The 16,467-nt window shown below is 41.0% G+C and overlaps 1 protein-coding gene across 1 annotated transcript in view; it reads left to right on the top strand.

The window, feature by feature from the left end:
- GUCY2C (guanylate cyclase 2C) overlaps window positions 1–15,715 on the top strand; it is a 59,256-nt gene extending 43,541 nt beyond the window's left edge. Inside the window, exons 19-27 of the mRNA XM_043502575.1 lie at window positions 1,855–1,943; window positions 3,221–3,312; window positions 4,781–4,939; window positions 8,436–8,628; window positions 9,027–9,201; window positions 10,267–10,365; window positions 11,118–11,212; window positions 12,262–12,338; window positions 14,773–15,715. Coding sequence (XP_043358510.1) covers window positions 1,855–1,943; window positions 3,221–3,312; window positions 4,781–4,939; window positions 8,436–8,628; window positions 9,027–9,201; window positions 10,267–10,365; window positions 11,118–11,212; window positions 12,262–12,338; window positions 14,773–14,947 — 1,154 coding nt within the window. The 3' untranslated portion in view covers window positions 14,948–15,715. The remainder of the gene's footprint in view (window positions 1–1,854; window positions 1,944–3,220; window positions 3,313–4,780; window positions 4,940–8,435; window positions 8,629–9,026; window positions 9,202–10,266; window positions 10,366–11,117; window positions 11,213–12,261; window positions 12,339–14,772) is intronic.
- Window positions 15,716–16,467: the final 752 nt, after the last annotated feature.

Below are 16,467 nucleotides of genomic sequence, written 5' to 3' on the forward strand. Positions count from 1 at the left end.
AAAAGTGATTCAGTGACCATGTTCTCCCTGCTGTGCTGGAGGCATTATGCCAGCTCAGGCACAATGTTCCTAGGTCCTCACTGCCTGCCACCCCCACTTAGCTAGTGGTGTTAGGGTCACTATCTGTCTCTGTGTTGACTTTAACCTATGTTTTATCATAAAGCTTCACCATTTTAGAAAAGTTTGGTCCATTCCAAATCACTTTAGTGTTTCCATCCTGTAGACTTAGACCAACTTACTGACAGTTTTGTCAGCATCCTGGGATGCAATCCATGCCTCTTGCTGGAGCCAGCTCACAGGTGAAAGGACATTTAATAGTCTCCTAATATTAGTAGTGGTTAAATCTATTGGGCCTGATGTCTCTTTGGGCACTCTGGATTCACCGAGTAATTTTTTTTAAATCTGTGGGCCAATCTTTTGTTAAGTTTTTAAAGTTTCTCTTTAGCAACGAGATTATATCCACATTCCACGGAGCTTTTCCCTTTATTTTAGTATTAGGGATATATGAGTGGTGGATGTTGATTCTGATTTCAGAAATTGGTTAAATAAGTTCAGCATACATTCAGACACCTGAGGGGTTAGGTTTTTATTGCCAAGAATCAGTGGGGATTGGGACTCACTGTTAGGAAGGTTTTCAAGGCTCTCAACAGTTCCTCATTTGTAAATGTTTGGCCTAATTCGTTAGCTAGGATCAGAGGGAGGACAGGTAACAAATGAAGAATTTTTTGACTATGCTTGAGTCCTATTCTGCTTCTGAAATGAAGCACTTAGATACTATGATGACTGACATGCTGTAAATACCTTAGGTGGGTAGGTAGTTAGGTAGATAGATAGATAGAAACTAGACACATAGAAGGACCAGTAATAGGCAAAAAATCCTCCTGCTGAATGTGTAGAATCATTTTTGATATCTCTTTCAGAAGCCCTTTACATGGTTGGACTAGCAGAACATTTCATTACTGCAAGTTAGGAAGCAAACTAATGGTTTGTTGATGGCACAGTATGAATGAGTTTTGAAAACATGACCTGGATTCTGACGTGTTCAGGAGTCAGAGTTTTGCTAGGATGGGACAGTGTCTTCCTGCTTATGGGTACAAATAAGGCAACAAACTACTATGTTTCAAAATTATATTCATATATATTAATGCTCTGATTTTTAAAGAGTCTGAGCATCTGCAGCTCCAATTCCCTTGTGAGATTGTGCTCTGCACTTCTGAAAATCAGGCCATAATATCCAAAAGGCTTCTCACATTGCCTTTTACTATGACTACACCCCATCCTGAGAAAGGCACTAATATGGCTACTGCCCACTTGGGAAGTTGTCGTGTCCATGTCTATCATGCCCAATACATGCATGTATACATTTCTGTTCCTTTCATTTCTCAAGTGGCTTCAAGTCACTCTGTTCTGGCCTTCAGCCTTAAAACTAGAAATCCCCCAAAGTTCAGATCCAGATAAAAAAAAAAACATGGGTGTCCAGAGCCATTCTTTTGCTTTGGGCCCATCTCTATTTATAAAACTACCTTGGCATACTGAATTCACTCAGGTTTCAGAGTGGTAGCGGTGTTAGTCTGTATCAGCAAAAAGAATGAGGAGTACTTGTGGCACCTTAGAGACTAACAAATTTATTTGAGCATAAGCTTTTGTGGGCTAAAACCCACTTCATTGGATGCATGCAGTGGAAAATACAGTAGGAAGATATATATATAAACACAGAGAACATGAAAAAATGGGTGTTGCCATACACGCTATAATGAGAGTGATCAATTAAGGTGATTATCAGCAGGAGAAAAAAACCTTTTGTAGATGCACTGCCACTTTATTGTTTAAATATTGAACTTTTTTTTTCACTAGAGAAACTTTACAGAGTGGAGAGTGGCAAAGGAGTTAGACCCTTCCGCCCAGACCTGATCCTAGAGACTGCAGGAGAAAGAGAGCTGGAAGTAAGCCTACACTAAAGGAAAAGAGGAAATGCTTCTAGCCAGGCCAGAGATGGCTGGTGTGGGAGGATGAAGGCTATACACACTATATGTTTCAATGCTGTAGCCTTTCAGGAAGAAAAAATGTCCCATAATTAACATCAGTTCAGTGAAATTTAATTCACTGGACTTCTTTCCTCCTCACTCCAGTGCCCAGAACACAGCATTTCCTTATTCTGCACCTGGTGACTTCTAATAACTACAATGTGTGTTAAGGGTGGCTCTTTCTGAATTCACATGGTGTCCAGTGGGAGGCGTTTGCTAATCCACTGGAAAAGAAAAAAAAGCACACAAATCAGAGGATATTTTCCCCACTTTTAGAATTATTTTTTTTAAATTGCATTAATTTTTGATGGGACCTATGGGACAAAGAAGACCCCTGTTTCATTTTAAGGAACACATGTATGTTTAGTATGGCACAGTGTCTGTTCATCTTGACCAGATGCATCATGGGGAGGGTGTTTACCTTGTCTGAAACATCAACTATTAGCCAATTCTGCATGTGGGATAACTGGGCTAAGTGATTAATCATCTGATTCCACATGACAAGAGCCCAGATACTGGACTTCATTAAGGGATCGTCTGATCCAGTGTGGCAAATTCTATATTCTTAAATGGAGTGATTTATGAGGTCTATGTAACTATTTGGGAAAGGACTACTATTATCTTTTGACAACACTTTCAAACAGTATTACAGTATTAATTTCTATATTACAGTAGCATGTCTTTTAAAATGTTGATATTATTAAACCACAATAATCATTAAACACTAGAGTGGATATCTCAGGGGACTGGTAATAGCATGACTTTTTATTTCTGAGTCACCAGTTCCAGCCAGAACCCAAGCTCAGAGAATTGGGGATGGAATTACTAAGGCTTTCACTTCTAGGTCAATAATTACAGTCTGGTACCAGGTTGGGGGATTGGATCCTTTCACTTGGCTTTCATTTATGGACCACTGATTCAAATTCTGTTCAGGTTGGTAGTCATTACTGAATGTCAGTATCATCTGTCTGCTGATCAGTGGCTAATGTGAAGAGAATGTTGCTGTAAGGTGCCTATAATGAATTCCCTCATCACAGATTAATAATAATTGGTCATATTTTAATAAGTTACTGGCCAAGAGGGATGGGAGCGGAATTCCATATTGACTAGTGAACAGATGCTGGTCTTGCTGTTTAACCCTATTACCATTCTTTGTAACTGCTCACCTGAATTTCCACTGGTTTGTACATTCTCAGGTGTTTATGCTTGTAAAAAGTTGCTGGGAGGAAGACCCAGAGAAAAGACCTGACTTTAAGAAAATTGAGAGCACTCTGGCTAAAATATTCAGGTAAGCACTATTCCAAACTCCCAGGTACTTGGAAGCTGATAGTTATAGGTGTATTCTGAGGCAACATGACTCAATCAGTGGAAAAACAGGGTTCACTGACTGGGCCCTTCCTCATCCTTTGACAAAAGGGGAGGTGTGGGTGTGTGAGAGAGAAGATCACCCAGAGCCCAAATTATTACATTGTGTAAATAGGGACTACCCAAGTGTCTGATAGTGGGTCATGATATCCAGGTTTCAGGAAATTAATGAAATTGGATATTCTTGCAATGAGATTATTAGAAAGTTTAGGTGACTTGTTTTGGTGAGATTAATGAATTCAAAGTGACCACAAAGTGAGGTGATGGAAAAGATCAGGTTACCCAGAGTAAGGTAATTATAGAGTTTGAGTGAAATGACTTCCCTGCCATACCTTTTCTAATCTAGTTATTTAAAAGTCTCAAGCAATGGATTTTCAGCCACTTCTCTTCAGAGCCTATCTCACAACTTTTAAACCTATCCCCATAAGTCTGTCCCACCAGCTGCTTGCTCATATTTTTATTGCTCTTTTCTGAACTTCTTCCAGATTGTCATTATTGTTCTGACAATGTTGTGTCTGTAACTGAACACAATATTCCAGATGAGGCCATACCAAAGAAGTGCAGAAAAATAGTTAGATTCGCCTCCAGGGGCATGAAGGAACACACAATTCATTCCCTACAACTGCAGTGGCAGCTGCATTAGAGGGGGGCTTACCCTAGGAAAGGGCAGTTGGTTCCACTGCCACCTTCACATGGATGTTTTGCTTGGGGAAAAGGCAGTTTTAAAATCCAGCCAGATTTTAAAATCAGAATCCGAATTATTGGATCTTCCAGTCATCTTGGCCCCATCCACTTCATGGGCTGCATCTGCTAGCTCAGGACCCCCAGTGAAGCAGAGATTATGACTGGCTTGTGCTATATCATCTTCGATGGGAGTCTTCAGTCCAGGTCCCACCAGTGGAAACCAGCAGATCTCAATGAGTGAATGTGATCCACAGCCCGTTTTCTTCCTCTTTTGGTGATAAGATGCCATTGCAAAGACAGCACAAAATTGCATTGGCTTTTTTTGGTGCTGTTTCCCACTGCAAACTCATGTCTAATTTGCTGCCTCCTATCACCTCTTGCTCCTTCTCAGGATTCTCGCTTTCCACGGTACTCTCACCCATTGAATATTTGTGTCTCAGGTTATTTTAAGTGACCTGAAACTGTGGAGATTAGGAGGGCCAGGAGCTCTGGGGCTCAGAAAATTAGCAAGACAGGGTGACCTGGGTGGGCCTCGGGCCTTTATGCCTTAAGACTAAGCCCTTTGCTAAGAGGTGAAATTATGAGCTATGAGCAATTTCCATTCTAACTGCAAGGAAGCCACACACTAAAATAACCTTCGATAGCTCACTTTTTTCCTTGTCCTGCCAATGTGCTTTCTTCATCCTTTTCCCAACCACTGTTCCCAGTAACTACCATAGTCAGACCAATGAAAGCTACATGGATACCTTGATCCGGCGTCTGCAGCTGTATTCCCGGAACCTAGAGCACCTGGTAGAGGAGAGGACGGAGCTATACAAGGCAGAAAGGGACAGAGCGGACAGGCTTAACTTCATGCTGCTCCCACGGTGAGTGTTGACCAGCAGGGGTTTCCATGCAATAGGAAGCGTTCAATATTGACTGTGAGGCCCACTAGTGTGTAATACATCAGAATCATTGTGGGAGGCCCCAACCACAGTGAGCATGAAGACGTGAATAATACTTGCTCCACAGAATAAATTATAACAGTTCACAGTGCTTGCCTCCGGAGATCCAGGTCAGACAAAATGGACTAAATTATTGTCAGTTATAACAAGTGACTAAAAGTAGAATGTGGCCCATTTTCTTTCTTTTTTTCCCTATGATTGGCATTATCACCTTTCAAATGAGCTGTAGAACTGAGGTCCTGAACTTGTAAGGTGATTAAAGATCCCATGTCTTTATCATTTAGCCTTTACTGACTGTTAATGCACATTAGGACTCTCCTCTCCTCTTGAGGTGATGGATTTGGTTTGATTCTGCAGGGCTCTGATTGAAAATACTGTTTTTCCCTCAGACTATAATATTCATGGCCTGGTTGAACTTTATAATGATTTTTGTTCACAGCTATTAATACAGTATCCCCAATATGCTCTCTCTTACAGTTTTTTCATCTCTAAGACGCCATGGTTTACAGATGACTTGCAAGAGGGGGGCAAGTGGGAGTGACTGCTAGAGCACTTGAGGAGGAGGTTTTATGCTAATTAGATTAACTGGGACATTAAGAACTTTTACAGTTTTATGCTATGGCTGTGCAGGAGGCAAAGAAAGATTTGTTTGTGGAAAGCTAGCTGAGAGCTAGCTGGCTGAAGCATCATAGACATAAGATTGAGGTTATGTTAGCGGGTTGAGGGAAAGTATCAAAAGAACTTGCAAAGATTATATCAGATCCCCAGATGGAGGGACAGCCATTTATGGAACATGTTGGTAATATGGGTGTTTTGTTAGACTGACGACTGCTCCAGGGTGCTTTGATAGAAGCTATAGCCAAGAGTCTTGTATCTGGTGAGATGAATGGGACAGTTTCTTTCAGATGCAGGCAGACCTCACCACCGTTGTTCATGCTTCTGTCACCTTTAGCCTAGACTACTCTAATGAGCTGAGATCATTTGGAAACTGAAGCTGGTGCAGAATGCAGCTGCCTGCTTATTGAGTGGAATGTCACACTAAAAGCCTATAATGCTGGTGCTCTGGGATCTGCACTGGCTGCCTGTTGGTATCCAAGTGGAGTTAAGGGTTGGGTTTTACCTATAAAGTACTAAATAGTTTGGGACTTGGTTGCCCATGAGACCACCTCTCTCCCCAAACTATACTTCTGCAATTATGGTCAACAGAAGACTTTGATACAGAAGAAATGGGGCTGTCAACAGGTCATTCTCTGTGAATCCTGATCTGCTCTGGATCATGCTTCTCATTTGGTCTGCCAGATTAGCTAGCTTTCCAGAGAAGCTACGTCATAGCTTGCCAGGAGCAAGGCAACTTGTGCCGTCTGTCCTTTGCTAGATGAGTCACAGTTAGTTGAAATTAATCTAAAAAATGGCCAACTGGACTTTTAAACTCTCAATAAAAATGAAGAGTTTGTTGCATGCTTAAACTGAAGGAGAGGTCAAATTGTGAGCCCCTGACCTGGGTGTGGATGCTGTGAGTTAACACTGGGGAGCTGCTCTCCTGCCCCAGCTTCCCCTCCTCTTAGCAGAAGCAGACAGGTGAGTCTGATTGCCTACTGCCTCCTCAGGGCTCTTCTAGCTGCTGAAGGACCAAGTTTTATTGGGTCTGCCAGTACCAAAGCCTGAGTGGCTTTTACACTCATGGCCCCTCTTTCCCAGGTGACACTCTGCCTTTGGGCAAATTTTTCAGGGTGGTGATGCCTCCAGCATGGGGGCAGGAAGGCCTGGTATACCCCATCACATGCTACAGGGTCCATTTGTAGATGAGGTAGATGGAAAAAATGAGAGCAATGTAATTTATGCCTGTATTTGATATTGCGATTTTTATTTGTTGTGAGGACTCTCAGAGCTTTAAATGTGTGTCTGTTGGTATTAGAGTTATAAATCAAAGTAAATTCATAAACATAACTGAATGTCACAGTTTACGTGAATGGGGGTGGGGGTCAGTGTTGGTGGTCCTAACAAATTCCAACTTGGAGAATTATATTCTGTTAACCTAAAATCAGCCTGCAGTTTCATTTGGAGAAAGTCTTCATTCTTTCTAAAATGGAAGCATTGTTTTTGTTATGTGCTACTAATGAGTTGCCGTATTCTATCCCAGAAATTATTGTATTTCAGTAGTGGATGAAATAATCCTTATACCCCCAGTGTGTAAAGTGCTTTGGGATCCTCCAAGATGAATGATTCTAGAGAAACATAAAATTATTATCATAAAAGGCATCTACCATTTTGAAAGTTCTCACTTGCAGTTTATTTACAGATATTCTCTAACATTCATCCTGTATTTCTTTGAATCAGAGAATCAAAGGCTGCTTCCACCTCTCCTCTGTTCTATTTCCCCCATCTACCCAGCTCAGCAGAGGGTAAATTTGCAGGGCTCCCAGTTCCCTCTGCACTCTACTCTTGTTTGCACTAAAATGGTCTGTGTGTGCTTTAGCTTAATATACTTCCAAAGCCCTAGGATGTGAAGAATGACAGACTGTCACTGACAACTGAAACAGGAGTGGGAATTCAGGGAGGCAGAATGTAATTGACCAACATGGAATTTGGCCAGGACACCAAGCCAAACACCCCCAGTCTTGTCAAGAACAAGATGTACAGAGAAAGTGTATGTGTGCAAAAGGAAATTGAAAACTGGATTCAACTTCCAAAGCTGTCAGATGCTCACCAGACAGATTTGAACTAAGCAGAAAGCAGTATGGCTATGTCCACACAGCCCCGCAGTTTGCACGATGAGGGTGTGAATTGAAGCACAATCTAGTGTGTTCTGCTGCAACGTCTCCATATGGATGCTGCGGGCGTGAACTAACTACTTCACATTAACATAGTCCTCTTAAAACAGGACTAAATTAGTACAAACTAGGTACCTTTTAGATTGCATCCACAGCAGCCACACAGGAGAGTTATAGCAAGTGTGTGCTGCAATTCGACTATGGCCCCATTGTCAAAACTGTGGGGCTGTGTAGACAAGCCCTGTGTCTTCTTGGCTTTAGTGTGCACAATTCCACGCTAGAAACTTGAAAGCAAGTCTTCAGAGGAGACTGCCTGCCTGATACAGTCTTGTCTCCGGATTTTCTCAGTTATTAAGTATAGGGAAGCGTAGGGATGCATAGCGTTTTACAAAAATATAAGAAAAGTCTCTTTCCCAAGGAGTTTGCAATCTAAATAAGAGCTCATAATCTAGAAGGCTCTTGTAGCCATAAATGCTAGCATGTCTGACTTTCCAGGTGCCCGTTGAACTCATTACCTGAATGTTGGTTTGTTTACTTATCAAACTTCTATTTCTGGAACACTTACTGCCGTCAGGTCTAGGAGGTTGAGTTGTCCTCTAAAGCAGAAGGTATATTTATCTCCATTTCCCTTCCACCTTTCTTCACAGGCCAGTGGTAAAATCTTTGAAGGAAACTGGGCGGGTAGAGCCAGAGCTGTTTGAAGCAGTCACCATCTACTTCAGCGACATTGTTGGCTTCACCACGCTGTGCCAATACAGCACTCCCATGGAAGTGGTGGACATGCTCAATGACATCTATAAGAACTTTGACCACATTCTCGACCATCATGATGTTTACAAGGTGAACAGAGCCTCATTTACACTTAAATAATAATCAGGATACATAAAACATCGCAGTCAGAGTAATTGGGAGTAGACTTTGGTAACAAAGGCTCAGAACCAGTACACTGAGTAAAGACAAATGAGAGAAGTACAGGCCAAGGTTACGTCTCTCTAATGTGCTTCACATAGCTCTCCTTAAATGGTTTTTGATACCAAGTGGTCACAGATTCATTACCTAGAATGCTGTGTACTGAGCACTTCACTACCAGAAAGATGAAATCTAACTGGAAGGAATTTGGCAACCCTGCACTGCCAAAGAAGAGATCAACAAGATGAATCTAACAGGCTATTTCCATCTGCAATTTATATGCATCTTCTAGTAACCGGGAATGGTAACTGTTAATCGTGTTTCCACAGGTGGAGACCATTGGTGATGCATACATGGTGGTGAGTGGCTTACCAAAGAGAAATGGCAACCGCCACGCAGTGGACATCTCTATGATGGCACTGGATATCCTTAGTTTCATGGGATCCTTTGAATTACGACATCTTCCTGGCCTGCCTGTTTGGATTCGCATAGGGATTCACTCTGGTATGGGGTCCTGGCATGTGAATATGAATGACATAGCTATTCTATTTAGATCAAAAAGTAAACAATGGTTGAAAGTGCTCATGCCTCATTGTTCATAAATTGATTCTCTGTGAAGACTGTAATATAGCATGACACAACTGGCCAGAAGCACTGTCAGTTGCCTTCCTCAAAAGCATCAGGTATAAAAGACCATTGTTAGAGGAAAGGCGTGGACTTAAATAGACCATTGACTTGCTCCCATTCCATTTAACAACTCCATCTCTGTGAGGTTGGTAGCTGAGCAAACCAACCTCTGTAGTTCCTTATGAGATTGAATTGGTGACTTTATACCCCCCTGAGTCCTTAGAGACCTTTCCTACCCCACTGAAAAGCAGACCTACATTAAATGCTTTTGAGGCAAATGTTCTCACCAGGCCCACTTGAGAATCAATTTTTGATTTACTTTATTAGAATGTCATTGTGGATAATCCAAAGAACCCAAGTACTTGGGGAAACATTCTTTTTATTTTTGCTTGTTTCTGTACTCTGTTGTTTATGTCCATCACCAGAGAAGGAATATAACAATTCAGTTATTCGGCAAGGCTCTAAAGACACCACCAGAAACTTCTCCATAATTAAGTTCATTCTTTCCATCCCCTGCTTCCAGAGTTGACACTTAGGAATTATGCTAATACTTCTGCATTTTTGTCTGTTCAGAAATATATTCAAATAGTATGAATAGTCTTTTGTAAAATATTTTAAATATATTAAGCTGGACAGAGACAGGCCTGGTCTACACTTGGATGTGAGACCTCCAGACACTGTACAAGGTGATGTAGATAGTGCTTTCAATCAGTGCTGACCCCAGTGCCCCTGCTCTGCTGCTAAAAGTGCCATCTTCAAAATGAGACCACTCACCCACTCCAGGACACTAACAGATAACTCCCATAGTTTTGATGGCATCACGCTAATTCCTAAGTTTCAATTTCTTTCAGCCATGTCTGAGACCTCAAGCACTTCTCTGAATCCCCATGGAATAACAGCCTCTCTGTCTTCCTCTTTCCTTGCCCTGTCCTTTGCTTTTAGGTCCATGTGCTGCTGGTGTGGTTGGGATTAAGATGCCTCGTTACTGTTTATTTGGAGACACGGTTAACACAGCTTCAAGGATGGAATCCACAGGTTTACGTAAGAATTGAACCTCACCTCTCTGTGTAATCTGATGTAGGCTAGTTGTGCATTCAAATCTTGTGTTCCTTCTTCAGTCAAGAAGAACTTTATCATCAAAGCATAGACGTTTAAAGATAGAAGATCAAATTTTCCATTCCTCCACTCCACCCTGGAAAATACAGGCCTATTCCTAGTTCTTGTTTCCTAGTTGATGAAGGGGGTAGGTGCCTGGCTGGCTCAGTTCCTGTGAAACTGGTGATTTTAATGCTGCTGAGATTTAATTTAATTGTATTTATTCTATAATTGATTATGTTCGGGCGCCTGGTGACTTGGATAGGCATCTTCATTATATAAATATAAATAAATAACCCACAATCTAATAGTTTTGCAACTAGGAATGTTTCCTGAGAACCAGCCTAAATTTTCTTCCCTTTGCTCAGTTTCTTCCCATTCCTTCCCCTTCTTGATATTTACCCTGCCCCCCTACCCTGCAAATACTGTTATCACTTCTATCCTGAGGCATTGGTTGGTCCAGCTATAATTATTTAGTGGTTTTAGTCTTTCCTTGTATATAATGTTTGTGATGGAGTAGTTATTTTTGGGTTCAACAATATATGGGTAGCATTAATGTCATTTGCTCACAGAATTAGTCCTAAGACATCAATGACAATTAGATACACCTCTGTCATAGCACAGGTTTTCACAGAAAATGAACATGTTCATGCATTGTTTCTGAATCAAACATTTGTTGCTTGTTTGTTTATTTTTAGCTTTACGGATTCATGTAAGTGGGTCTACTATCGCCATCCTGAAGAGGACAGACTGCCATTTCCAGTATAAAGTGAGAGGAAAGACTTACTTGAAGGTAACATATACCATGCCTATAAACACACAGGAATGAAATTTATCTAAAGGTATCTCACACCTGAGATGTTCACCTATCTTAGCCCTGGTCTACAGTATGAGGTTAGGTCGAATTTAGCTGCGTTAGGTCGATTTTATAAGCAATGTGGCTACACAACCAACCCCATTCCATCAACCTAAAAGACTCTTAAAATCGACTGCTGTACTCCTCCCCGACGAGGGGAGTAGTGCTAAAATCGACCTAGCTGGGTCAAATTTGGGGTAGTGCAGATGCAGCGTTGTGCAATTTGATGGAATTGGCCTCAGGGAGCTATCCCAGAGTGCTCCAATGTGACCACTCAGGACAGCACTTTCAACTCTGATGCACTAGCCAGGTACACAGAAAAAGCCCCGGGAACTTTTGAATTTCATTTCCTGTTTGTTCAGCGTGGCGAGCTCAGCAGCACAGGTGACTATGCAGTCCCAGAAAAGCAAACGAGCTCCAGCATGGAGCGAACAGGAGACACTGGATCTGATTGATGTATGGGGAGAAGAATCTGTGCAGGCAGAACTCTGATCAAAAAGAAGAAATGCTAATATATATGCCAAAATCGCACAGGGCATGGTGAAGAGAGGCTATACCAGAGACAGAGAGCAGGAGAGCAAGAGAGACGTATCTGTTGGTAACACAGCCACAGGGTGATGGAGACACCCCTCTAGAGTTAATATAGCCATTGAAAAAGCATCTGAGACATAAGTCAAGGCAACACAGATGTCTGGGAAGTACTGTAGGTGAAACATATCATTGGTAATAAAAATTTGGAGAGGAGGCAGTGGTAAATGGGCCTGGTGGGAGAGGCCTATTAATTTGCTCACCTTTGCTTTGTTACATTTATTTGTTTCAGTTTATGAAATTTGATAGGTGCCCATCCTATGCTCTGGGTGCCTGTTAAATACAGTAAGCAAAGATAATAGAACAATCATATAATACAGTACAACATAAAGCATATAAATCATATATTGTGCCTATCTAATCCCTAAATTGCACTTCTCTCTTCTCTGACATATTAGGGCAAAGGAACTGAGATTACCTACTGGCTGACAGGGGTGAAGGACCAGCAGTATAATCTCCCAACACCTCCTTCTGTGTAAGATGTTCTTTATTTGTGGGAAGGGAGAAAGAGAAACTCTCAGGCCTTGCACTTCAGCCTTCACCAAAAGTGCTGAAGTGCACTTCTCCCCTCAGAATTTTTAACTTACTATACTTTTTGGTATTCCTTGGGCTCATGTCAAGGACACAGCAGTGTACGTGCATATGAACACATGCAAGTATACATAATAGCATTAGTTCTGGGATTGCTAATAGGCATACATACTTTACTGGATCAGGCCCTTGGATGGGAGACATTCAAGGAAAACTCACCAGAAAGGGGTGTTGATTTAGTAGGTGCAGGTTCAGATTGGGGAAAAAAAAGAGTGGTGATACTCTCCCAAGCTTTACCCCCAGTCCAAGCTCCAATCACTTGTAACACTAAAATGAGATGCCAATCACAATAGAATGTGCAGATTTCATTATGTAATTTCTCTTCTTTTTTCTTGTATGATTTGATCAGTAGTGAAACAGTTAATAACATTAACATTAAACTGTCATCATGAAGCTTCAGACTCAATACCAAAATGAGATGAATGAGAGCAGTTCACACCTCTTAGTTACCATTTTAGGTTGTCTGCAGACTCAGGCACCTCTTTGTTGATATTGGGTTCTCATTTTGAAGATTACCTTCACAGACATAAGGTCTAGAGACTTAATTTTTAAAAACTTCTAAACAAAACTTCAGCTTCTGGAGCATAAGAGAGGAGTTACCAGGAAAAAATACTAGGTTGATGTCCTGGTTTAATCAGACCCAGGTAGGTAACAGTCTTCCTTTTGAATTAACACTCAGTCATTTTCCAAAGTAAAGGGGTGTGGTGACACTGAAATGCTGCCTTTCAGAAGAGACATAAAATTGAGTTCCTTACCACTTGTGGTAATTTAAGATGTACTTTGCTCAGTACAAAGGGCATTAGTTCCAGTGACATGATCAAATTCAAGTGTGGCTGATTACATTTTTCCAAATAGTTTCAGTGAGATATGGAGTTCTTCTTCACTTCCTATCCTAACCTGTTGTGTAGTGTTGCTGTGTACTATTTACGCAGCTGTTGTGATCCACCTCAGGAGTGACTGTGTTTCAATACAGATTGAAGTAATTCCTTTACATACTGTATATGACAGGTTTCAGAGTCCGGAATTAGCCTACCTTGCTTGTCACCATGAAAGGTTTTCCTCCTTTCCCCCCCCTGCTGCTGGTGATGGCTTATCTTAAGTGATCACTCTCCTTACAGTGTGTATGATAAACCCATTGTTTCATGTTCTCTGTGTGTGTGTATATAAATCTCTCCTCTGTTTTTTCCACCAAATGCATCCAATGAAGTGAGCTGTAGCTCACGAAAGCTTATGCTCTAATAAATTTGTTAGTCTCTAAGGTGCCACAAGTACTCCTTTTCTTTATTACTGTATATGGTAGTTTGTAAAACACATTGGGATCTTTTAGGGTAAAAGGCACTAAATAAATATACTGTTAATTATTATTTTTATTGCAAAAGTTTTTTGAGAATTAGGTCATGTCCCCTTGCACAAGTTCAACACTCTGCCCATTCATTCATATCTACCTAAAGCAGAAGAGACTGCCCTTCTCTAAGGGATAAGAGGTGATTTTTGTCAGGATCTTTCCAGACCAGAGAGCATCAAGTTTTCTGGATAGTTTAAAATCCCATGCATTCTTGAGAGATTTGTTGTACAAACATTCATCTGTGGTTTTAGGAAGTGATATTCCTGGCTTACTTTCTTCAGTACATTTATTTTCTAACTAGGCACTTTTTTTAACCTAAAGAAATTTTAAAAAGAGCAGTAGAGAGTATTGTCTTTAGGGTTTTAGCACTCCCTCTGAAGGTGTGTTTGAAGGTATCCCTCAGACCCTACTCGTTGCTATCTGTGATGTTTACGTCTTCACTCTGTGATATGGCACCAGTATGATATATATGGGAATTTTTTAATTGTTCTGCATGGGACATACCTGTGAAAATCATACATGTCCCATGAATTTCTGGCAGAGTGGCAATTCTAAGAATACTATTACTATTTTGAGAGACACTTGCAGCTGAATATTACAGATTCTTAAAACTGGGTCTGGTCATAGTCAGAGCCATAGTCCATTTCAACTTGGTTTGTGAATCCAGTTCAGGTTTTTCTCCTCTTCATTCCAAGTAATTTCACAGATTCTACAGATGGGAGATTGTGATGCTAAAGCAAATTTCCTTGGCAGAGACAGTAACCCATACTGTCAGGAACAGTCACAAGTAGATCCTAAATTGTATTTCTGTGTCCACTTGAAATTGATTCTGCCCACAATCTATCTCATTAGTATATTGAGGGCTTCTGGAAAGATGGTAGGATAGAATTGTCTAAAAATGGCTTGGGAACTGAGGATCATAGTACCTGTATTGCATGAGTCACTGAAATCTTTCCTCTCCTGCTATTTCCAGGGAGAATCAGCAGCGGTTGCAAGATGACTTAGCAGGGATGATAACAGAGTCTCTGGGGAAAAGGCAGTCTGAAGGGGTCCTGGTCCGTGAGCCTTCCCGGGTGGGCAGCTACCGAAAAGGCACCCTAGAGTACCTGCAGTTGGCCACCACAGAAAATTCCAGCACTTATCTGTAAAACTGGATGTCTAGTGTGACATAAAAACCATGTACAGGCTATGGAAGATACTACACAGAGGCTGGAAACTGGCACTCTTAGAGAGAGCTGGGGGAAAAAAACAAATTCTGTTCTCTCTTTGGGAAATGTCTCTACCACTTGACTTTTTATCAGTGAATCAGATAGACCCTTTGCTGTGGTGCCAAAATGTAGTTGCCTTCATGCTTGCTGCATCTTCCCAATCACCTGACTTCACCCATGCACATCCACCCTGATCTGGGGAAAGAGAAAATATCCATTTGAGACTGAAAGATACTGTCTAATATTTTTTAAATGTGATCGGCTGTTCAATGACCCATTTCCCAAAGTCTTCTCTGTAGAGTCTTAATTTATCGTGATTTTAAACTTAGTGTTTAACTGTCAATTTTTTATTTGGAAAAAAGTGCATGTATATATTTTTGAAAATATTTAAAATGTATGTAGATATGGACCTGGATATTTTGCAATTTTGTTTCTTTTGTAATTTCCCCACTGTATATTCTCAAGTGTTTTGTTTAGTCAAATTAATCTAGCTCAAAAAATGGTGCCTCCACTGTTTCGCTAAGGAGATTATTCCAAAATTTGGATGGCTTCTGAAGCATATCTGAATCTCTTGGGTCTACAGAATTAAGTTGGAAATCTTGCAAAAATTGGCTCTGTCATAGTATTTCACTACTTCTGCTTCTGGCCCCAAAACCAGAAACACATAGACCACTGCAAACATTAAAAATAAAACATAACGGAACATAACATAACTTAAAGAGTTTCATTTCAACTTTTGGGTGAAGTTTCATGGGTGAGCATTTTGTTTGGATTTTATCTGAGCTGGCTCAACCATATGCTAAAATCAACACTTGATATTAATTATCCACTTTAGCAAAGAGACAAAATACAGATGTGTAACAGAGAAGACAACTGGCATTTACTGAAGAAATAATCACTAGCAAGCAAGATTTTTGGCAAATGACTTTCTCTGCATAAGTGGCTTTCAAACTGTGGTCCATGGACTTGTAAATGACCTGTATGCAAATGGTTGTCTGCAGGGTTGCTTCTGTAACAGTGGTGAAGCATTGGTCCATATTCAAACAATGAAGCTTACTGCTTGAGCTGTCATTCAGTCTAGTACTTTTACGGTTTCCAGAAACTTCTTTGACTAAGGAAATGCTTTATAAAACAATAACACAAACCCCAAATTTGTTCCTTGAGCAGCTGCTTTTTGTCTTTCTTGATAATGTATTACTTTGATTTAAATCCAACAGTGATTTTTTTTTTTAAACATAAAAATTGAAGGAGGAGCGAACATACATCAGGACAGAATTGAAGTGCTAAGTTTCCTGGAAAAATGAGAGACACAAGTGTGGGCAGGGGCTGGTGGGTGGCGCAGCCCTGGGGCTGTTGCCGCGCTGAGGGGCTTGTGAGGGTGGATTTTGTGGGGCATGAGGGGAGCGAGCCAGGGGGGCGGCAGCGCCTGCCCAGCCCCGGTGTTTGGCGGGAAATGCTGG

This window comes from Dermochelys coriacea, chromosome 1 (assembly GCF_009764565.3).
Source record: "Dermochelys coriacea isolate rDerCor1 chromosome 1, rDerCor1.pri.v4, whole genome shotgun sequence".
Classification (NCBI taxonomy): Eukaryota; Metazoa; Chordata; order Testudines; family Dermochelyidae; genus Dermochelys; species Dermochelys coriacea.